The sequence below is a fragment of the Orussus abietinus genome, unplaced genomic scaffold (genome assembly GCF_000612105.2).
Source record: "Orussus abietinus isolate OABI.00-Male unplaced genomic scaffold, Oabi_2.0 scaffold21, whole genome shotgun sequence".
Lineage (NCBI taxonomy): Eukaryota > Metazoa > Arthropoda > Insecta > Hymenoptera > Orussidae > Orussus > Orussus abietinus.
Window position 1 is genome coordinate 1604731 of NW_019396018.1, and position 25279 is coordinate 1630009.

Here is a 25279-nt window from a genome sequence, read left to right on the forward strand (position 1 = left end):
TTTTGTTACGAACCGATTTCTTGATACGGAAATTCGCACCACCGTGACACGAAAAGTTTCAATTCAATATTTTTATTACCGCGTACATCTTGTATTACGCCTCGGAGATAATTCCGTGAGTACGTTAGGACCAGATAAGGAAACACGAATGTTGACTTGGTTTCAATTGAATTTGCGGAAAAAGTGACATTTAAACCGATTGGATTAATTCGATTAAGCCTCTTAGATTAATTAGATTACGTTTCGGTATCCAGTCTCCCTGTGGTCAAACGGCCAAACCACCATTCTCTCGAATGCACAAACGGAATAGGACCGCAGGTCACTGCACCGCAAATGACCTTTCGCCGAGGTGTAACGAGCCGATTGCCCTTCTACCAGTGAATTGGTGAAATTATCTCGGCATTTGTTCCTCCAGAAAAATTGTACACCCTTCGCAGTGTCGCGAGAAAAAGGCAAAGAAAAATCGTGCATATAAATAACTATACACGTCACAGTTAAATTAAGTATTTCATAATTGGCATATCAATTTAACCCTCTACGGGTCTTATATCGAGTCTGACTAGATATTTACAAGGCGATTGCAGGAACTCTAATCGCGTACTGGGTTCGGTTTAATCAGAAAATGACGATTACATTTTCTGACATTTAACTAATTTTTCGGTCTCTAATGTTAACAGGTAAACGGAGACGACGACTGGGAGTACGAGGAGATCGTTCTCGAGAGAGGGGGCGCGGGTCTCGGGTTCAGCATCGCCGGTGGCACGGACAACCCCCATTTCGGCAATGACACCGCCATCTACATCACCAAGCTCATCCCCGGCGGTGCGGCGTCCGCTGACGGACGTTTGCGCGTCAACGACACGATCCTGCAAGTCAACGACGCCTCCGTCGTCGACGTCCCGCACGCGACTGCGGTGGACGCGCTCAAACGCGCCGGAAACACCGTCAAACTGGTGAGAGCTTATTCCGATTACACCCCCTGGATTACACCCACCGTCGACACCTCGACGTCGCGTTAAACCACCCCCGGGGCTCCTTTCCAAGGTCCTCGAGCAAATCCGAAAAATCCACATCACCCACTGTCGGGAACCGCAAAGTTTGTCTCCGGGGGTATGAAAAAAAAAAGGAAAAAAAAATTGCCGGCCCTATTTTTTTATCATCATCAACGCGGCGTTCATTAACGAGGGGTCGAGTCGAGAGCGACCGCGGAAAAGCGGAGCGCATCAAAGGGGCTAATCGGGCGCGTCCGGGTTTTCCGCCCCGGCCTGGGGCTGAAATAGCTGGAAATGGCGGAAATGGCGGAAACGGCGAAAACTGGGGAGACCTAGCTCGAGACTTCCGATCGGCGGTCCGGACAATGGCGATAGCGGACCGCGACTCGACGGGGAGAACTCCCCAGAAGCGTCCAATTATTGTCGCGAGACACGCCGGAGATAACCGCGAGCTAACAATGCCCGACTTCGATACAGAAGGGGTCTTCTTCTTATCCTCCCTTTCTTCGGCCTCCGATAATGTCCCCCGATGCTGCGGGGCACCCATCTCCTTCCTTCTCCCTGGCCATCCATTCCCAAGACGCGCCTTTTGTGCACCCGCGACCCCGCTGGACTGATATCGGCTCTGATAAATTAACGCGCCCTTTGATGCCGAAGACGACTCGCGGAGTAGGCGAAGCGCATCCTGGACTTTGTCGAAGCGGATGTCACTTTGACAGTTACTGAGTACATGTATGGGAGAATTAGGTACGATGTCGAGTTCTTATAGGTACGTGCATTGTAATCGCTGATGCACCGTTGTATGACACGAAAGACACTAAGAAATTTACTTGACGTCTTGACTTATATAGTAAATAATATCTGGAGATTCGTCGGACTTCTGAGGAAAGAATTTCTGTTGACAATTTCTAAAACGTTAAACAAATGCAATTTATATCCCATGGTATTTTAACGTGTTGTACATGAAGCGAGAGTATACAGACCTCTCTTTAGCGATCGACTAGTATTATTCCAGATGTAATGTCAATGCAGCACGACTATTATCATCATGGACATGCACGCGCCGATGCAAGAAAGTGCATTAAGAGATATTTACACGAACGCCGGTATTGTGGAGAAAAAAATGATCAATCGGATCCAGATAGGCGATCGAATAAAATCCCAAGGAAATCGGTAGTCTTTATTGATTTCAATCATCATCTCCAACGCGCACGATTAATAATTTCCCGTGAACGATTATTCCTGCGGTGCGCCATGAACGGGAAAATGTACCGGGGCGTAAATCTCCCGAGCCGGGAAAAAACGCTGGTTGAAAACCGGAAAACTGAAAAACCGGGATGTACGAAAGTTGGATCAGCCAACACGGACAGGACTGGCGTATAAACACGTATTCATGCTTTCACGGATCAGGAACAAGGTACAAGGGAGAAAGCCGATAATAAATTCAGCGTCGGTCCCGCCAACCACGGTGACTGTATAAACACAGCCCTGCTTGCAGGGGACCAAGGAGTACGATTAATGCATCCCAGCTGGTTCGAGGAAATTTTTCTCAAGACTGGGAAGTAAAGGAGGAAAGACGGAAATAAGGATCCGGTCGAGAAGAAATCATTCGATAAATCGCGGTAGAGCGGGGCACCATCCTAGATCAGCTATTGGACGGGCATTTAATTAGGCGAATTCATCCTTGCCCCAGGTCGGGGAGAGTTTAACGTTACGACGCCGCGTCGGCGGAGATTTACGAAGCACGGCCGCACTCGGGGGAACCAATTTCATTGAAACTCGAGTCTTTGAAGTGGGAAAACGAAGCGCCGGCCCAGATACTCCATCGGGATCACCCAGGAAATGAGGATGTCGGTGTCCTTAAGCGAAGGAGGCGACACTAGACTCGGCGGATCCCGCTTTTATTTTCCCCGGACCCTCAGACGCGACGGGCTCCGGTTTTCTTCCCCTCGCCCTTATTATTTCCCCCGGCCTGATAATTTCCCGGCCTGGTCTATCAAAGGGATCCCGGCCGCAGGGAAATAGCCGGCCGTGCCGACGTTTGCTTTGCCAGGACTGTCATTAGGCTTAAGGCGGTCTTCCGGACGGCGGGGCGTCGGCACCGTCGCGTCGACATGGCGGACGGCCAAATGAGGACGACCGTCGTTTCAAGGACGGGGTTTTGTAGCCACCGGGGCGGATAGTTACCGGAAATGTGGGGATGCGGAACTTGACGCAGATGGTATCGCGGTTCCGATAAAAAGTAAACCGGGAAACGGACCGTATGGTGTTTACAAAAAAAAAATGTTTGGCGGGCGGACCGGGGGTGAAAAGTGAATTTTTACGTTTTTGTTTCTGAAATCAATTGTAACGGCTTTATACGATTGAAACTGGGTCAAAATATATTAATCAAACCTTCACCTTTCGGACGTTTTTAACGCTTTAAAGACCTATGAAAAGTCTGCAGTTTTATTCTCTCTGCTGAACGTCTCTTGTATATATGTTCTCCAGATTGGCATTTCTCAATCATTTTGCTGCGCGACCCAACTTTTTTGGTTCGCAATGATTCGCAATGGTACGTCATCTGATATCCATCCATGAAATCTATGATGAAACCATTCTGAATATGCTGTTCTTTCGCGGGAAATGTTCGTCTAAGCAGGGTGCTCAATAGAAATTACTACCCCCCCAAGACCTTTCTCCGGAAAAGCCCTTTTCTAATTCCTGAAGTTTCCGTTACCCGAATCCTAATTTACGTTCTTTAACAGTGGTTACCATCAAAGATAACTTCACGCATTTCAGAAATAACCTTCACAGATTTCAGAGATGTTAGTTTTTAGATTGCTCCCCTGGGATCCCGATAGGCCTATCAGGAGGTCCCAGTGTCGAAATTTTGTTAAGACGGCATAAATATTGAAATTCGGGGGTTTCTCGTGGCGGAAATTTATTTTCGTTACAAATTACGAATCAGTTTAATCGGTACATAAAAGTCTGCCGGCTCATAAATTCACGTTCCGGTAGACGTTAATCTCACGCAACATCCTGTCGCATTAGCGACTTCCGGTATTATGTTGACCGGGGAATGATCATTTTACAGTGTGTGCGACGTCGGCGGCACACGCAGCTGATAGAGATCGAACTAATCAAGGGCAACAAGGGACTTGGCTTCAGCATCGCTGGGGGCATCGGAAACCAGCACATACCCGGTGACAATGGGATTTACGTCACGAAGATCATGGAAGGAGGTGCGGCTCAGGTTGACGGACGCCTGGTCGTCGGGGACAAATTGGTCGCCGTTAGAAACACATTGGTGAGTAACGGCCTTTTTTAGCCCCCTCTGCACCCTGTTGCTTCTCTCGACCCGAAGAACGCGAAGAGAACAAGCTGTCGCGTAATTGAATGGCCCGTACTAGGCGGGATATGTCCCCGTTAAAAATTCATAGCTACTCCACCAAGACGGGTAATCCTTGCCAGCGGTTTCTCCTGGTCTTCCAGATTTTCCGCCTCGTCGCCGACTCTTCGAAAGCGAGGCTTTCGCATGATGAACTTCTCCAGGAGTCTCGGGTCGCGGTGTGATTTCATAAGTAGGGGGGCCCGATTTTTCATCGGGTAATTCTTTCCGAGGGGTCTTCTCGTGCGGATGTACTTCTGTAATCTAACGCACTGTTAAAAATGTCTCGATATTTCGAACACTTTCGAATAGAAATGTAGACTAAAACGAGCAACAGGAAAAAAGAAAAATGAAATGCAAACGAGACAAGTGTGTACCGAATTTTGGATTCGGTAACTGTCGTTTAGGGGAAAATTTTGCGTTGCATATCTTTATGTGCATCTATTTATTTCGTGAAACGTGACGAATGCCCGATAGGACCTTTATTATTTTTTATGCTGACATATTTTCGGACCGTGCACCCCATTACGTTTCACCGTGACCATCCCCGAGGAGCTTAGGGATCAATGGGGCGCAAAGTATGGGGCTGTTAGGACCAGCTGGACCCATCTGACCCAGAATCTTTCTCGGGAACCAGGAAAAGATTTCTCTTTTATCTTTACGGAAATGGAGCACCCCCGTTTTGCCGGTGCATCGTATGACTTTTATCCATGGTAAAAAGTCTGATATCCTGGAAATCAATATCGGAAGATTCAGACTATCAAATTTATTAATTTTCACGGTGTAAGCGATTGGACTGTTAGTCAATATTTTACTTACATCTCATACAAAAGTAGAGTATTGAATTTTAATACAAATCTCCCAAATTCAAATGCGTGCATTAATGTGCCAGGCACGAACGTGAAATGTGGACACTTTTCTTTCGCATACAAAAATTGTTAAAATTCTCAGCTTCGACAGTGGTTTACTTGAGTCTATCTAATGGGACTATCAAGTCCTTGAAGTCTCGATTCAAACGTAATGTGAGTTATAAATCTGGGTGCAGTCAATAGGTGTTCAAAGCACATGTGAAGATTGATCTCGAGGAACGAGGAAACTCTTGCTCGAACATTTTTCACATTCTGACTCGGTCTTGAATGGGTCTCAGGACATAATACTTCTTAGGAGGACTTGCGAAATGACGTCGACGCGAGGATAAGAACACATTGAGCTTGGAGATATAGTTTCCAGTAATCGATCGCTTCAATGAAGTCATTCTACCTCCGAATACTCATGAGACACATTCTCCGAATTCGACACTTTAAAAAATGTCTGCTACCGGGAAAAAGTATGTTTTATAAGATGTCAATCAGCGGGCGTGCAACTGGCTTGACCAAACTGACATTAAAATCGTTGTTCATAATTAATGCTCTCATGCTCAACCTAGTACCGAAGGCGTAATAACTTAGAGGTTACATTTCCACCACGGATGTTTAATGCATAGAAAAAGGGTCATTGCTTCGCGCGTAGTTGAAAAGAGTCTCCTCGTTACTTAAAAAGAACGAAAGAGAAAAACGGGCAATATCGATTTCACATGTTCGGGATGTGGCAAAAATGAAAAGTGAAGCAAAATGGAACCTGTCGGGGTAGCTCCGCTAAACAAACCACGCCGAAGGAATCTTCCGCTCTGTTTGGCAAAAGGCAATTGGTGGAAGGGGATGAAAGGAAGAAGGGAGAAGAAAAAGAAAGAAAGGGCCAAGAAGGAGGAATCGTTCCGAGCGGAGTTTCAATTAAACCTGCCGCCGGAGCATGCGGGAATAATTGCCGTAGTTGGACGAGCCATCGAGAGGGCGAAACTGTGATAATTGCAGCGAGTTGTCTTTCGCCCTCCAGAGGTCCTCCTTTCGGATCCTTCCCTCGCCGGGGGAGCTCGAGAGAGGTCGAGAGGGAAAGGGATGACGCTCGACGAGGAAATTGAACGAGGGAAATCAATTACCGGAATCCTCTCGTAATCGATTTCCTCGTCTCACGGACCGCCGCGCCCCCGTTCCGCCGCGGAACGGCCGCAACTCGCACCCGCGTGTACCCGAGTACGCACAAGTGCATCGGAGAGGTGCATGGATGTACGCGAGGGTGCAGGGATGTGCAGGGATGTGCTTGGATCTCCACGGATCTATACAGATCTGCACAGAGCCGCTCAGAGCTCCACGGATGCACCCCTTCCACCCGGTCGGCACTGCAGATCAAGTGCAGACACTGACCGAGTAAAGCGATTCCTTAGATGCACGAGATCTCGATGCAGTCGGTGCAATTGGGGAGAAACAAACGTCGGGAACCGAAAGGGGGAAAACGATGCCGAAATTACCGGCGTTCCAGAGCGAAACGCTTCGGCTCATTATTTCGCCGATTTCATGCAATTTGCCAACTGGACGAACTGGTGTTAAGGGAAATTTTCCTCCATCTGGTTAAATTGCGTTTCGTTGTAAGGCGTTATTAGATCAAGTTTAAAATAGAGTTGCATGTACTGGTTTAGAGCACCGTTTCTCAACCTATTGGTCGTGATCTAATATTGGATCGAGCTACATTTTTAATGGGTTCAAAAAATAATAGTTGCTACCTTTCACCGAAGCGTGAAATCAGCGAAATGATATTAGATGTAAGTGTAATGTATATGTAACTGTTATTTTATTTTATTATTTCAAACACAACATGTTGAATCGTACAGCAAAAAGTTTTAGAAACGCTGCTTTAAAGTGCATACTGGCTAATGATTTTTCTTGCCTCGTACTTTTATGCGTTCACTGCATGGCACCCTTTCTTTCAGCAGGGCGACAAAAATTTGGAAAATGTGACGCACGAGGAAGCGGTGGCGACCCTGAAGGCGACCCAAGACAGGGTGGTTCTTTTGGTGGCCAAACCCGAGGGAACGCTCCCACCACCCCCGCCAGCCTCCGATCTCTCGCTTTCGCCACAACCACGTAAGCATTTGACAGATTTACCTAATTAACTTTTAATAGATACTTCTTTAAATTGAATCTTAATGGCGCCAAAACGATTTCAATTGCATACCCTTACTGGCCGGTGATCGAAATCTCGACGTAGCCGTGGACGTTGCAAAGGCTATAAAAGATTGATTTACTCTGAAATTTGCAAATGTAATTAGTGAGGGGAATTAAGTCAACCCTTTGATAACGAGATTGCGAATCTTCTCTCCGCAGCGGGTTAGTTTGCATCCGGATTTTCCTTTGACGTCAAAGAAATTTATATTCTATTTTGTAATAAGGAGAAATGGATATCTCGTGGGGTGAGAGCGTGGATTGTATTCTATTCTGCGACAAAGAACAAACTCGTTTAAAAAGGATAACGCGGTAACGATTTCACGATTGGTCAGGGAATGCCTGCGACCGGAAAAACGGATACTCGGTGAAATATCACGTACATCTGCATTGCCAGTTAAAATCCTGGAAATTCCATTAAAGCTTTCCATGTGCAACTGACGCGGAAAAGAGGGTAATTGACTTCGCCGTTCTGCGAATACACTTTGCGCTGACTTTTTTCGGCTGAGCCGCCTCTTCTGATTTTTCATCCTTTTTCCTCCTTTTCCTCGCCGAGCCACCCTTCGTTGCCATCGGCTTTCTAATAGAGCCGAGCGTGTCGGGATAGGAATTACGAAGGAAAAATCCCAATTGTTCGTTTTTGCCCCGAGTACCATTCATGCAGGCATTATTCGCGATTTGATAACAGCTCTCAAAGGATCGTAACAATAGGATAATAATGAGCCATTAAAACGAGAAAAAAAAATGTCTATATATACAAAAAAGAACGCTGACCAAAATAAGTGGCCAGGAAAATCGGATTTAAACGCCTCCGGGGGATTCATTGGCAAAGCATTTCATACAGAAAATTAACGTGATTTTGCATTAGTAACAGTAAAAAATATGCACATTTACATAACGCCCTGAAATTATCTTTAATATTTTTAAAACGTCTTTCTGACATTGCAAATCGCTTCGAGCATGACGTTCAGTTTCTATTCTGGTATTCAACATAAGTATACCAGTTTTCCGAAGAATGACGATAAGATGTCTTCTTAAATAGACAAGACGAGGAGATCCTTTGAAATTCTTCGGAACCAGGTGCAGCGTGGAAAAAATCTCCGCGCACAAATAGAACTGCTGAAATATCCATTTCGTTTCCCGAGTTACATACGGCTTCGAGTCCTGAGTTCAAGGAATTGTTCGCATCCGTATACCTATATTGAAAAAAAAAAGAAAAAAAAGGGGAAAAGCGACCGACACGAAAGGTACACAGTTCGTGGTCCGTGGCCTCGTGGAGTCGGAAGAGAATGAATTTTTTATCCGGGCAGCCTCTTTTCACTGTCAGCTCGAAGAGCGCATTCCTCCGTGCCAGGGCTCGATATATAATTTATTCATTGCCGTTATAAAGCAGCGGCCGTAAACTGGCATCCCAGGCGCGAAAATCTCCGCAAAGGTTGGCTACATAAACCGCCCAGCGGAAGCGTGCATTTCTGTGCTCGGAGAAATGCAAAATGTTATGGTTACGTGCACCATTGGGAGGGCTCGGGCATCTAATTTAGCTTAAACCAACTGAAATTTGGTCTGGCCGCGCAACCAACGTATGACCTGATTCGAGGAATGTTTGCGTAGGATGCTTGCCGAAAAATCGTGCATTTTTAATCAGCCAAACACGCGTGTGGTAATTGCGGATAAATGGTCAACATTTCCCTGGCGAGACTTGTATTCGTAATGGCAGTAGTTCCTTTCCTGCCAGAGAGTATGTTAAATCGAGAAATGTGATCAACGCATTGATCTGCACAGTTAGAAATGTATCGAACACTTTGTTTCGAGCGTGTACCGAAACCAGGAATAAAACTGACTTTCGAAATGGAAAACGGACAAATGCTGTATTTCGAAGAACGTCATTTCTACGTGAGAATTCGTACAAATCCCTGACACAGGTGTATAAGCAATTTTTAAATACCATATCTTGAAAAAACATTAACTACGTGTATAAGTACTATATTTCAGAGATATTTTTAACAGGGTTGGATCTCGTTTTTGCGGCATTAAGATGAAACGATCGGAAGACAATGGTTACGCGTGATGCAATGTACCGAAGGTTGATTGATTGAAAATCGTTTAGTTCTCGTGAATTTAATTTCTTTTTCGCCACAGAAGTCTGCGATGCCCTTTTAATTCCTTTTTCTTGATTTTCATTAACAGGAAAACAAAATGGTTCGGTTTCAGCACTGGAGAACTCGCTAGTGTACTCGCAAGAGTCGCGCCACGCGTCCTCGCTCGCTCTACACGGCGCCGCGACGCCTCGCGCCGTCTCCCAGGAGGACGTTACTCGGTAAGTCTTCGATGTTTTTCTATTTTTTTTTTGCCAATTATAGCACCGCACACTCCATCGTAGGACTCGAAGGCCTTCGATTAGATTCTCTTTTCCTGCGATTATCGGCCAATTAAGCGAGTAATAGCGAAAAAGAAGCGCAAGCGGATCTGACGAAGTATTACGAAATCCTTAGTCTATCTTCGGTATCAAATGGATTTATCATCAACAGTAGCGAGACATAAGGATTTAAATGTTAGTTTTTGCATGCTTCCAGCTGGTATGCAGTGTAGATTGTTATTACGGAAAGGAGTTTTCAAAGGGCATCTTTGATACGAAAGACAGATATTGATATCACTGGTTAACAATTTGACCCGCCAGTAGAAAGAGTTTTCGCGTTTTGCCGAATTATATGGAATAGGTGTAATTACATATTGAAGTGATTTATAGGGCCATAACCATGCAAATTTGGGGAACTACACGCGCCCTTAATTAGCTGGGCGCATTTCTGCGCGTTATTATCCGCTTATCACCCCTAGAGTATAATCATTAGGGATCCCCCTATCTTGATCATGCGTTAAAAGTAACCTCTTCCCACTCCGCAAGGGAAAGAGCCTCGGTAACGCTTAATGACAACCGAGTTCCCAGGCTGATAACCACCGAGTTTGCTGATATCGTCCTCGGTAGCACCACCTTGCGCCCCTTTGCCAAACGCCATGCCTGCTGAACATTCATGTAATTATCCTCGATAATGTACTTGCAGTATCTTCCGAGAAACGACATACCTTACATCTGTTTTCCAATAAATATTTAAACCACGTTTAAATTATTCCGCGATATTCCTACCTAGAAGGTACCGCACACTTAAAAAAACGAGGAGTGTTTAAATAAATTTAATTCATCACAAAGTGATATAGTCACAATTTATAGTTAACTACCGAGTTCATAGGATTATAATCGATTAACAAATCCTTCACTCTTTATGTAAGAAATTCTAAATAATCTTTAACTCTCTAAGACCCGACCCGTCACAATCCACTGTATCCGCGTACATGTGCACACGCATGTGAACGATGTTGGCAGCTATTAACATAAATATTTGACTTACAATATACATTACTATATGAAAATGAATAAAATATTATTTCCCTAATACGCCTCAGAAATAGAAGTCTTGTCCTTTTTGAAAAAGATCTTCATTTGCGCCATGTTGCAGGATGTCGGGTCTTATTACCCGTACGGTACAATTTACATTTTCAGGTAATGATTTCCAAGACAAGAAGTCATTTAAATAAAATTAACATGACAGCATGTAGGGAATGGTACAAGGTACCATGTACCTTTTGTAAAGTGCGACCGGAAGCTTGAACGCTGCATCGAAATATTATCAATTTCACTCGGGAATATTGCACATCGACCTCAGTTTACCATTGACACCTCCACAACGCAATGTTCTATAGTACATATGTTACAACTCTACCGCGCTACAATTGTCCTCGATCGTTCCTTATACGATTTGAACGGTCGGCTGACGATTTCGGACTCCCTCTCCCGACGCGCACGCTGGATTTCTCACTCTCTGTCGGAAGTCTAGTTAATTATACAGTCACAGTCCGATGAGTCGGGTGGTCGAGCGTGGGAGCGGGAGGCCAGCATGCGCCCCGATAAGGCGCGGAGGGAAGAGGCCGAGAAAGGATGGCCGCCGGGATTGTGGTGGCCAGCGTGCGAGCTAATTGCCGATGGATTAAGGGTTGGTTTATCGAATCGGTTTGCCTGCAAAGGGGATCGCCCCGGCCCCGGTTATATCTACCAGTCCGGGGGAGGATGCTTACCTACTCCTGTCCGACTGTCCCTCCACTATTGACCCGTCGGACCGATAGGATCCTCTTCTCTCTCCGGCACCGACCTCTCGTTCGGCCGCGCTCGGACGTTTGCATAGTTAAGGACCCCCCTCGAACACGCGCGGATTCCGATATTCCGAACTCGTACGAACCCTGGAACTGGCTCGAAATCGGTTTCTTCCTTCGGCCTCGACGCCCGTCCGCGACTCTTCGCGCTTTTCTCGTCGACGACTTCGTGCTCAATTAAAAACACTACTTCCATGGGAAGTTAATCCAAATTCCGCCCTCATTTCAAATTTAGGAATTACAGGATTGGTTTGTCGAAGAAAAAAATTTAGCGGGCTACATTTCAAAGAGACGACATTTTGTCAGTTTTTCAAATTGTTTGAATTTAACTTCTTTCTTAATCTAGACGGACACTTTTGCTCTTTCGATTTTTATTTCTTTTATTTTTTACTGTAATTCGAAAGCAACGCTCGGCGGGTAGGTGTCGAGAAAGATTCTTTTAGCCAAAATTAAAGGTTAAAGCGATCAGTGGAGCGATCTGGGACCTTGCGGATCGCAGGTTAGAGTACCGTCTGGGAATAAGAAGAAGTGGGAAGTTTCCGAATAATCAGCTCCCAGCGAAGCGACGTTATACATTCCCCGACGTTACTTTTTGCAAAGTCGATTCCGACCGAACCGCGTTAAGTCGCAGTCGGAACTTGTCGTTCGCAACTAAGCGCCAAATAATTACCCTAATTTCCCTTAAATCGCGAGGGAAAGGTAAATTACCGGCAGCCGGTTATAACGGTGCCGGTTAATTTACGAGGGTGGCAAGATAAAAGGGGGAGTGAAACTTTTTTTTTTCCCTGGATTCGCCTGACTTGGGGGGGCCATAACTCCGGCCGGTAGGCAAAGCGGAATCCCCGCGGGCTGGCGAAGTCCGAATCTTCCGCGTGCGGAAAACTTCTGATCCGAGGATGGGGAGAAGACGGCGGCAAGGGTAGAGAGAGGGGCCGAGAAAAATGGACGCCCCTAACCAGGGGGAGCCGAAGAGGGGACTAATTGCACTTTTGACTACTGCTCGACTGTTACGGGGGGAGTGGACGTTAAATATTACCGCGGGCGGAATATTTCATCGGGCCTGGAAGCAGGGAAGTTTCGCCTATGCCGAGGGGTAGAGGTTTATTTATTCACTCGGCATACCCGGGGTGTGTACTCCCGGTGGTGGCTCGGCTCCTTTCTGACCGAACAATGACATGTCGGGCTTGCTTCAGTTTCGGAACTTGGATGAGCTTGAACCTGCTACACTCGGACGATTTGATCCGATCCGGTCGGATCCCTGGAGACGATAGTCGGCAGACCGTCTCAAGTACAAGTATAGTCAATTCCGATAAGCCCAGACTCAACCAATAAAGTCATATCTTTTCCTTAAGTCAGAAAATCACGCTGTTAAAATTATTCACGAACTTCGTGCACTATTGGTACACAAATTTCCATTCACGTTATAAATTTGATAGTTCAAAAGTCAATTAATATGTGCACGTTTACTCTAAATTTCTAACTAAATTTATAATTTTATAACATCACGTTGTAACTTTGCGATATTATACAGGAAAATTAATGTACTTATTTACTGAATTAATAGCGTGTGCATATAAAATGTGTGAATAAAATGGTGCGCGATTGGTGCATCATGCTCGAATGAAAGTTTCAAGAAATGTTATATGATTACGATATTAATTTTAATCCCGTATATATTATTACCGTTTTATCTGGATACGGATCAGATAATAGTTCGCATTCCCAATTTCCCCGGCAATGCTTTCGGTTTTGGCCATTAAGGCATTTCATTGAATTGTCGTTTAATAAAACGAGTGCTCAGTATGAAATTCCCCACGTTATAAACAATTTGTGCCTTCCACTGCGGCATTCCGATATTTTTTCGGGCAAATAAAATTAGTCAGTTGCATTTGGGCTTTGCAGCGTGGGACCTGGATAGTGCATTTTTGAGCGCGCCTGCCAACCTATAGACGGCCAATAATGGAACCGAGGGTGCTCTTTCGGGCATTGGCTCGGATTTTTTTTTATTTCCTTGCACGCAAGGGGTGCGCCACGGTTTTTTCGTTAATGCGATCAAGCGCGCCTATAGTTCTCTCTCTTTTTTTTTTTTTCCCACCGTGTCCCTCTGTTTGCCATCCCTGCGCACAAAGCTCGCCTCCACCCGTTCGCTTGCGCCTCCGTGCTTTGGCCCCTCACTGTCGGACGAATGTGCGAATACTCGGGAAATTCATCCCTCCCCTCCCACGGTATAAAGTTTCCAATCAGAAGTGCGGTTGAAAAAAGTTTAAACGAGCCCCGTCGAAATACCCCGCATAATGGTGCGCATATATGCACCGAGGGTGCCGTTTTGCCCGAAAAATTGCGAGCCGCAATTCGGCGCAATGACTTCGCAAATACGGCCATAATCCCTGACAGGCGAACGAACAATCGGACTCCGTTCGATTTGATTTGATTAATCGGGATTAAACGGAAGATTCTAAATTAATTGTGACATGATGGGCCCACACAGATTCATCAATTAGGATACTTGAAGGGTCGTTTTAGGTAGACGATTTAATTGAAATGTATGTAATCCACGTCGCCCGAGTTGAAATTGAACATTGCATTATTACATTTATAAAAGGGTAGTATTTTATATATGTTAAACTTAATATCACAATGTACGTTCACGATGCTTATACACGGTAAAAATTGCCACTCGGGTGACGGACGCATTAATTAATTCCGTGTCGATTTAAAATCAAATTTAACGAAGTAATCGGATCCGAAGGCGATTCCATTACGGGTGGGCATCGTACCTTGTAATATCCTGCATCGCGTGTGCGCGTCAGTGCGGAGAAGCGCGGACGAAATAATTACCGTAAGTTGGGAAAATAAAGGAAAAAAATCGAAGGCACCGGCCAGTTTTTCTGCGATTCGAGTGCGCAATTTCCGCGCTTATGGACCCTCCAATTTCGTCCGAGTCTCGTCTCCTTGGAGCGGAATCATCGCGTTATGCCCCGCGCACGAGCCTTTTTAATTAAAGCGGCGATTTAATGAAAAGTTGGAGTTGAGGACATTTGCAAAATTTGTAACAGCTTTCAATCGTTGACCCTAATCAGCAGGAGAAGTCCAATCTCGCTCCGGTCAACCTCATACTTGAAGCCTCGACGCCGTCACACTTTCCGAGAGAAAGTAAACCTAAAAAGACATCGGTAAAATTGTCGTTTACTAATTTATTCGATTTATTAAAGAGTTGCCGATAAAATGTCGCAGAACAGTGACTCTAAGCTCCAGAATTCGGTATATTGAGTCACCATGAATATTGGGGTTTGCTCGCCGATTCTTGGCACGAGCGGTGCAGTTATCTCGCGATTTACTCGCAGATATTTTACGTACGCGCATATGTACGTAAATCACGGGTTTCGGATACGGGCCAGGGTCAACATCGCGGTATCGCATGACACCCGAGAACAATTCGCTTACGTAACGACCGATCTATAATCCCATTACGAGCCTGCGCTCGTTGCAACTGCATCTGTCGCTGCACAAGGTTGACGTCTCAATGCGGACGTCAATGGAATCGACTACTCGTTGCGCCGATGTTTCAAAGTTGCTACGTGCATTCTTATCCAATAAATAGTAGAATGCACGTTTTATGCACGTAAACGTAGGAAGCATAATCTGGATGTAAAAAATAAACGACAAAGTGCGCGGTTTTTTTTCCGTCTACATATATTTTGACGTAATGTTTTTACGTTAATAAATGTCTACATGTTACGTAACAAATGTCTTGAAACGGATGATGATTATCTAAAAGGAATGGTATATAGCCAAATTCGTTGTTACTTTTTCAGACATCCCCGTAAATTTCGAAATGTACCTTGCGTTTTTTTCCCGAGTACGAAAAGTGATACCATGCTTGTTATCAGGCATTATTATTATTTAAATCTTTTTAAGAGAAAAGAGGTGCTTAAAACCTTCCTTCCTCCCTCGTCGAGGAAGTAAAGGAGGTAAATTGCTCCCGGTTTTATTCGGATCCTCGCGAGATGAATTTAACCCTTTTCCAGCAGTCAGCAGAATCCTCGCGATGGAGATGACGGGATTCACCTGACGCTAATCACTGATCCCTATCATCCCGTTCGTCGCATTGCCACTCCCGCGACCGGACAAATTTAATTTCTGTCCATCCTATTCTCGAATCGAGGCAAATTCGGACATTGTCGAGGGTCCGCGATTCCGCCGGGAAAATCAGACAATGAGGGAAACCGCGGTCATTACGCCACCTCGGCGGGAAAAAGCCGCTCAGCGGGGGGTCCTTTTGGGAAATTCAACAGCTACGTCTCCCGCCGCCTCGTTATTTTCCGGGCACGCGAGTTTCCTCGCGGAAAGTGCAAAACCTCCGGAAAAAACGAGGAGCCTCGCAAATCCGATTATTCGCGGGACCGGCTAATACACGGAGAAAAAGAAATCTGTTAAACCTACAGATAAATCTGTAAAATGTACCGATTTTATCTATTTCAATAGGTACAGCAGATTATTTCTGTTACAGTCAAGTTTCTGTTACTCGATTCCGTAAACATTACAGACAAATATCTATAAGAATTACATATAAGTATTGTAAAGATTGCAGATGACTATCTGTAGAGATTACAAGAAAGTACGTGTAAAAATAACACAACAATACCTGTGGTGGTAGCAGGAAATTTTTGTTAAGGTTGCAGATTAAATTCTGTGGTGCACTTACGTGATTACGCCACATTTACATTAAGTGCTTTATACGGCGCAATAAGTGCGGCTACGTATTTTCTGCGTGCTTGCCGCAAACGTCTTCGGTGTGCGGCCTGATCGAAGATCTATTCTAAAATCAAAGGGGACAGCACCGATTCAGCATATTACCCTGCCGCTCTCTGACAAGAACCTCCAAGGATTGGTCCAGCTGGCACAGGGCTGCAAACCCGACGAGGTTCTCCCTTGATCTCGCTTTCAAGCAGTCTCGCCCCCTTCGAATTGGCCGTCCTTCGTCGCAGGTTTGTCCGTGGACTCAGCGTCGCGACGGCCTCGACGGCTGACCCAGCTATTTCTTGCACGACCCGACCTAAACCGTAAGACCCATCGACTGGGATTCAATGGAGCATCGAATACAAATAGCTTCGGCCATTTCCAATGAATGGCCTTCCAAATGACCGAATGAATTGGCTCAGAGGAAGGAATCTATTAAAGTGTATTCCTGGTCTAAAAAAGCCAGAATTATTTTGGGATTTCCTCGTGGCTCTTTCTCTCGAGACTTTGACTCCTCTTGGGTGGCCGCGACACCTTGACGTAAGGAAAAAAAAAGTCCTGCAAACCTAGTTAGACCTTGAATTTCGATCAAATTTGTCCCCCGAAGGGAGATCAGGACTTGGAACGATATTACGGGACAAATTAGTTGATAACCACATCCTCCAGTAACGACCAAATGGGTTTTTCGATCGTATGCTCGTTTGAAATGCCTTCTCGATTTCCAGAGACCGGAAGTAGCACTGCATCGATATTGGCTGGTGATTAACGATTAGGAGCTAACCAGGGTGATCGGTTCAATGTTCGGTCAACGAACCGGCAGATGTAGCGAAATTAAACGCTTAGTAGGGCGAATTGCATCGGTCCGGCCGTACGGTCCTCTTCGCTCTTTGTTTATTATTGTATTTTTTATTATCATCGTTGCTTTCGGATCCTCTTCCAAATTCCTATCCTCCGAAATCGATCGCGTCACCCGCACGCGATCTCATCGGGACACTCGCTCGGTATAATTAACGGCATGGCAAAATGCAAACGCCCGTTTCGATGGGCTGATTGCCATGTTTGTTCTCCCAGTGTGGGGTGCATCGATCTACGTGTCAATAATGCCATTGATGACCCTGCGGATTCGTCGTTACGCCTGCACGCCCTGGTAGCAATCCTGTTGTTAGTGTCGGCTTAGGTACTACGCCTGCCCTGAGAACCCTACTCGATATGCAAATGGCCGTCATCCGGAAGATCCGTACGCATCGATTCTCCCTTTTACGCCAGGTTTTCGATCCCTCGGAACAAATTGGTACCGTGATCCTGTCAGTTAATAGACAAGTAGCGATAGTCAATGAGGACGGGGAATGGCTTTCGAGACTCATTCAGGGATTTACGTGGAATCATTTCGAGCTTCATGGAATCCTGATAGGAATCTAGAAGCAGCATCCCGACTTGCTAATTCATCGATATATTTTTTGTAAGACTTCTGAGATCACCCTGTCTGTCGTCTGGAGGGAAAATGGTCTGTCAAATTGCCCTTTGGGAGTTTTCAAGCATTATAGGACATACTATTTTCCTAGTTGGTTATTAGTTCCTAACTGCTAGCTTAAACCCTGACTCCACTCTATCACGTTTCGTCAGTTTTGGGAACATTGTCCCCAGATCGTGAGATGATCCTGATCAATAACCGTGATCCTGTCGTTAATAAACAGGTGATGATAACCGGACTATTACATTGGAGAATGCTAATGATTTCCAAGGCTCGTTGAGATATTTACATGGAATCAATTCAGGGTCCCTAGAGTCTTGATGGAGGCCTTGAAGGAACATCTAGACTTGCTAATCAATCGGTAAACTTTCTGTATGATTTCAGAGGTCTCTTGTAATAGATGTCGAGGTTGATTTCAGGAATCTGCTTATCCTCGAGGGTACATTATGAAAAAATCCAATTGCTGCCTTTGAGCTATTGAGTAGAAGCATTTCAGAATATCTGGATCTTAGCATAATGGGATGATGTAGAATAGGAACTCGATATCACGATTTTCGAACACAAAACCTTTAGCTCGGAACTGGACCGATTCACCTGATTAGAATTATACGCTTCCCGTAATTTCTAGCTCAAATCCTGACCCCACGCCATCACATTCCATCAATTCTCCGGTTATTGTCCCCAGCCTCCGTTCTGTCATGAAAACGTCCCCGACGTACAAATGGACATCATCCGGAAGATCCGCTCGCGTCGATTCTCCCCACAGCGAGGCTTACCGAAATCCACGCAACGAGTTCCAAAGTGCAATCAATCGATTGTACGAAATATATTGCGAACAATCCGCGAGTCCAATCCTATATTGGCCGTATTTCCAAATCGGAGTAGACGTAATGACATCTAGTCTTGCTGCGTAAGGTATCCAGCTTGACATTCTAAATTCTAAATCTTTAACTCTACGTCCTACAGCTTAATATCGAAATTCGAAGTTCTGCGTAGCAAATTTTAAATGATCTATCATAAACTCTAGGTCCTAAATTTGATATTCGAAAAATTCTACTTGAAATTGAAATTGTAAATTCTAAGTCTCTATAAACAACGTGTCAGATTACTCCTGTTTCATGGGGGTCATCTCGTCTGGGACGAGAAATATGTTCCTGGAGGGATGCGTATCGTTTTATCGGTCGATACCGAGGATATGATAAAGTTTCGAGCCAGATGACACTTAAGCATATTGATCGGTTGTTACTAGACGAGACGTACCGGCCATTGAGGGAGCTGTTCAAGCTCAAACCGCTCGTAAAAACAAGCTTGTTGTGTCCGAAGGGAGGCTTTTCCGAGATTTCGCGCCACACCGTAGATATAAATAATCCTGGACCGAACTAGTGGCTTTCCACGGCGGTAAAGTTTCGCTAGGCACCATTTCCACGCACACCTTCTTCTCGGGTAGGTCGAATCGATTGAAACTGATGGAGGTCCGAAGTCCGAACGGCTTCAACTTTACGTTCAAGAGCTTTGTTAAACACGGAAAGGGGGACGGGATTCCGTTTAACGGCCCAAACGATCCAATACACGTTTCATAACCCTCCTTCATTGGCGGGATTTATTGGAAAAGTTTCCGCGCCAGGTTTTTTTTTTTACTCTAATCTACCTGCAACTTCCCGAGGAATTATTTCTGTATTTGCAAGATAATGTTGATCAGTCTGTTAAATCACGTACTTTTATTATCCACGTGTGTCAATCCCCGACATCAGGAAAGAGACCCTTAAGGTGATATGAAAGGGTCATTCTACATACATACAACGTGAAAATATTGATCAAACTTTTCTCAAAACTGGGTGAATCAAATAATTTGAAACTTTAGCACGTGATTATGGAGGCTCCAAGGAAGAGCGCGATGCTCGTGAAATTTTATGTTTCACAACAAAAATGTGATATTGGTTCTAGCCTAGGTTAAATAAAAAAAAAATTGTTTGAAAAATTAAATTTCACGAGCATCGCGTTCTTCCTTAGAGCCTTCCTAATCACGTGCCGAAGTTTCAGATGATTCGGTATACCCTATTTGGAGAAAAGTTTAATAAATATTTTCACTGTTTATGTATATATAGAACGACCTTCTCATATCACCTTAACACTTCCCTTCGTCTTGGCTTCGCGGAAGTGAAATAAAAATCCTTAATTTTGTCCGAGTGCCAACGTTTGGGGCAACGTTAGTTTCTGATCTATATTTGATAGATACCCTATTTGCAGAGTACCTCCTTTTCCGGACACTTTGACGCTCCCCGCATGCGACGTCACCCGAGCGATACCGATCGGCTCCTTATAATAAAAGTTTAGCGGAGATCGGCCCTTAAAGAGGAGGAAAGAAGGAGCAGGGGGGCTCGCAAAATGGATCCCGGGATCCAATTAAAGTTGCACGAGCCGCGGTCCGTCCGGTAACGAGACAGTGTCGGATGAGGGACGAGGGGCGAAGATCCGCGAAGAAGACACCGCCAGAGAAGGATCCTGGAGGATGTCCCAAGAGTCACGGTGTCCGATCTCTTCTCGCCTCTTTTATTCTCCTACACGGAGCTGGATGGGAATCTCCGTGGACGGACTTGCAATTGAATCGTCACCCGAATCGTCCAACTTGATGTAGTGCTTCTTTCTCGTGAGCGGTATTGACGTGTCATGTGCATCCGCTGTACGCCAGCTGATGAAGGAATATAAGAGAAAGGAGATTATTTTATTTTTATTATTTTCCGATTAATGCTTATTTCTCTTTGTTTCGAGAACATAGATTTTGAGAAGTCTCTTAAGAGTTCTCCTAAATTGTTCGAGCTAGGTCCTGAAACTCTTCATTTTCGATTCTATGCCTCCAAGAAGCGTAAAACATCGAAAACGTGCACGGTGTTTGTTTTGGTCCATGATAAATAAATAAATTTTCTATGAAAAATGAAAGGCTGACTCTTCCATATCCTCTTAAGTTATTTCAAAAGTTCAGCCTTTAAATAGATTGCTAGAGAACGACCAAACTCGAATATGACCTAATAGATATTTTATACAAAAAATTGTTTCACTTTTTCAAGTCACATGTAATTTTGAGTGGGCTCAGAAGTGTTCTCTTCTTGTTGAGAGCGCCATGGTAATAGGTGGCCCACTGTTTGATGAGATATTTCGGTGCAATCGGGATTGATTCGACAATTCCGCGGTGGCAAATAATCGGTGATGGAATTTCGACGAAATATCGACAGTACGAGGAGGTACACGATGATTATAAGTTTAACCAGATGAAATTGCCAGGTATTGACATGCGTCCCTTATTCATTTTCCGCTATCGTAGTTTGGTGCTTAATGGATTTTCGATCATAGGGACTCGTGTGGTAAGGATAATCCGATGGAAGCATTTGTGACGGATTGGACGAACAGGGATCGATATTAACCGTTAAAGTATTAATCTATTGCCATCTGTTATATTTTCATAGTAAACATTTTTATATCTAGGATATTCCAGTTTGGATATTAATGCTTGATGGGGATTCGAAATATTCGCGCACACGAACCACTTTGGTACGATCTCCCCTAGGGAGTGGATACTTGCACGAAGCTCGGGGTGATGAGAAAGAAAGGTGGAAGAGTGGTATGGAAGGAAGAGGCAATGAGACGCCAGACACTTGATGAATGGTTCGTTCTTACTCTTCTCCCGGATCAGAGATACCTTCTCGAATTAATCAAGCCCCTCGAAACAACGAAACAGTCTCGTAAACATTTTTAGTACCTGTAAAGTAATATAACTAAATACCGAATTAGCGTCTACATTGTTAAAAAAAATGAATAAAATTCATACACTTTTAGTACATAAGTCCGAGAAATATTTCAAGAATATTTTTAAAAAATTCTTACAATCAATAGAAGACTCCGGTAGCATCATGAACAACGTACCTGCTACTTTTCCGTGAGGTCTGGGTTCGATACCACGATAATTGCAAAAAGATTATTTTCGGCGTTTAAGGTAGGGCTGTGGTAAAGTACAAGCTTCGTCAATACTTGGCACCCGATTTGATAGAATTTCTCGGAGTGTCGGGAAACTTCATTTTTGGTCCCGATGGACTTCCCTCTGCAGCAAGAAAGTGCAAAGAGTCATGGTTCGGATTTACCAGATCTTTCGCCGAAATTACTTGTCTTGGTCAAATACATATATACACATCTATATATGTTGCTGATTGAAAAATCCTTGCCCTCCATTTAATCCGTGTCACCGCGCCGGCCGGGCGACAGCAGCAATCTGCCGATATTGATTTATAGGGAGAAACAAAAGGACGCGCCCACGTCACCAGAGCGGAAGCCGCGAGTAAACAGCGACTGGCCGTGTCCCGAATGTCGTTCGTGAAAACGGGAATTTTCGTTCCGCGAGCTCCTCTCCTTTCTCCCTGGATCCCGACGGGACCAGTGGTTTGCCGCGTTTTCCCCTTGGACCCCATCGGAGATTCTATCTCCCCGGATAATGGAGTCCTCGAACTCCATCCGTCATCGAGGAATATGCTCGGGAATGGTTGCCCGCTTGGTTTGGCGCGAAATCGCCGGACGTGATATCCTGGGATTAGGCTCATGTGGCCTTAAAGGGCCTTATCATCCCGTGCCTCTGTCAGCCTCCGATGGAAACGTTTGGTGAGAATTGCTAGTAAATCAATTACTCTTTCATTTCAGCTTATTTAAGTACAGTCTAAATCCAAGGGCTAATCGAGTCTATCGGCATTTGAGAGAAAAATCCATTTTAACGAAGCTTCCCGTGAATCGTTTCCTCATTTCGGTTCATGGAACTCTGAAGAACCTAGTATGTGCCTTATCGCTATTTCTGTCCATCCGAGTTCAACGAAAAACTACTCTAATAAGGCCTTTTAGAGATTCTCGTTCCCCAATATCGGTTCACGAGAACATAATGAGCACGGCCCGGTCTTATCATCGTCCGACGGAGAAGACCATTTCTGCCGGGGATGTTGTAAATCAATTATTCCCCAATCTCGAACAACTTTCATGGCGTTCTCGGCGGTGCTCCGAAATAATCCCTGCAGATTCCGAGTTGAGTTTGCTGGGCGGAACGGTGCCGACCTTTATCACGCCTCCGCGAAATCGCATTAAGATAGTTTCACACCCTCCACCGGGAGCAAGGAGGGCCAACGGAAGGGCCTGCGGATCCTTTCTCGGCCTCTGATTCGGCCAAGTTGGCGAAACCTCGTTCCCAGGAACCTGACGCGAAGAGGAACGAAGGAGGAACGGGGCTTCTAAGCCGCGAGGGGTGGCCCCAGACCGTTGTCCGTTCATTAAATGAGTTTTGCACCCATCGGTGGAGTAACCCCTACCTTGGCTCGAGGGAAGACCCGGGGCTTCGGTCCACCCTCTCCGTCGGCCACGTCTGGCTCTCCTATTCATCGCCGTCACTGTCTCATGGTCGGCTCGATATGACGAAGGTAGACGGCTCCGTGGTGGAGGCGCCGACACGCGCAGCGCCGTTCATCAATCATCGGCCATTATCAAATTATTTGCGGAGAAGTAGCGAGAAATATCGCACTGCATATTTCATGGGGATATTAACGCGTCCTGCGTAATATAGCCGGGATATGCAGATATCGAACAATTAGGTGCACGATTCTGCATTAATGTCCTATTCCATCAATGCATGCTGGACAATTGGAATTGTCCGGTTTGTCGCGCTTGAAAGATTGAATTAAGGTGTCACGTGTTTTTTTCCAAATTTCGGCACTATTCTTTATGCAAAACTTATTTATTATCTCGAAATCCTTTATGTATTGTTTTTTATCGCTCCGTGAATTACACTTGGTTAAGATAACTTAGTTCTATCCATCGTTTAGTTCTCTTTTCGGACACGATCCAATGCTGGTGAAGTAATTTCTCCCAGTATAGAGTTCGACGCAAACTCGGAGACATCCCTCTACTGTCCGGATGGTTTGTCACCCCTGTAGCTTCGATTTTCCCCGAACCACCCTTAACCTCGTAGCTGTCAAGTCTTGGACAGCGCTATTAACTTCCGTCGTTCCCGGAACAGGCGAGAAGCGAATGGACCGCCAGCCTCGATGTATAATGTCGGTAAATCTTAGATTTTCTCAGATTGAAAACGTGAACCAGTGGAGGCTGCTATAAGACACTCCATTTTTTCTGCTTTTATTTCCTTGTAGGACGGATAATTATTACCTTATTAGCTAAAAATTTGTGGAATGTGTCTCTGGTTAATATTAATGAATGGAATGCATCCTCAAGCGACTCGTACGAATCATCCATTGAAAATGTCCACTTAAATCGATGATTTAATGAAGGTATTGATATTCCACCCTACTCGGAAACATACAGTACAGCGCGTAATTACATGCGAAAGTGATTCAATCAAATTAATGGGAGGTTTCTAAGAACGTCCGAATATGTGTCACCGAGGGAGACGCCCGAAATGTCTGGTTACTTTTATCTGTTGGATCAACAGATCGGTGATATATCTTCAGGTCATTGTACTCAAGCAATTCTATTTTTGATATTAAGATTATCTTAATTAAAAATTAAAAGGGGCAGCTCTCGCGACAAGACAAATCATGCATGCGTAACGAACTAGCGGAAGTCAGGGCCTAGTGACAATGTCTGTATACGAAATAAAAATGGAGGCTGATGACCACCATCGACATTCCGACACGTTCTCCAAGACACGTGAGAAAGGTGACGACTGATTCTCGGGAACTCGAAGTTCCGCCCTTTGTTACAAAATTAGTATAAATCTTCCATATCGTTAATTATCACTGTCAAAACCGTAAAAAGTAAATGGCGATCACGGGTATCGTAAAGCCGATTCCGGCCTCCAGTAAATAAATCGTTGACAGAGGAGCTACCCAACCTTGCGTAAAAATCCTGGAGTTCCCTCGACGCTTTTTTCCTCTTTCCTTTTGTTGCCATTTCGAGAATCGTGCGCGATTTAATAAATAATGCTCCCGCGCATAAAATGGCGAGCCGTGTTCGAATGAAATCTCGGGACTTGGTGGAAGGAAATAATCCAAGCCAGCGCATTCCGTATTCGAGTCGGTGCAGCGGCGGGGGCGAGAATCGACGAGGGGCAGGGGCGAGGCGAAGAGAAACATGTATCGAGCGAATTGTTCTCCTCGCGCATCGGCATCACGTGCAGCCCGTACGTCCGAAACGGCGAAACGCCACAGAGTTCGCAGGAATTCGGTTTTCGCATTCGGCCCCTCGGCACTCGTCGAGTCGGTCCGCGATTACGGGGGTCGTCACCAAAAATCGATGGGAACCGATGGGGATCGATGGGACCCCACCTGAACCCCAAATACCGCTGCGCCGCCCCCGCAGAACGCGCGATGCGAATTTCCGCGATGCATTTAATGTTTCGAAACGATTACCATAATTCGCGCTAACGGCCCCTCCCTCCACGAGGTGCACAATGCGAGGTGCATTAATCCCATAACGAGCCATTGCGTAA

At 45.1% G+C, this 25279-nt stretch overlaps 1 protein-coding gene across 24 annotated transcripts in view; it reads left to right on the forward strand.

Annotated features, from left to right (window-relative positions):
• Nucleotides 1-25279, forward strand: part of LOC105697563 (disks large 1 tumor suppressor protein) — a 487904-nt gene that overhangs the window by 414595 nt on the left and 48030 nt on the right. For 22 of the 24 annotated variants that reach the window (XM_012420943.2, XM_012420948.2, XM_012420945.2 and 19 more), the window contains 4 exons: nucleotides 678-953; nucleotides 4069-4281; nucleotides 7166-7319; nucleotides 9585-9714. In XM_012420943.2, the coding sequence (XP_012276366.1) occupies nucleotides 678-953; nucleotides 4069-4281; nucleotides 7166-7319; nucleotides 9585-9714 (773 nt within the window). The remainder of the gene's footprint in view (nucleotides 1-677; nucleotides 954-4068; nucleotides 4282-7165; nucleotides 7320-9584; nucleotides 9715-25279) is intronic. The other 2 variants (XM_012420951.2, XM_012420946.2) reach the window with 2 other exon arrangements.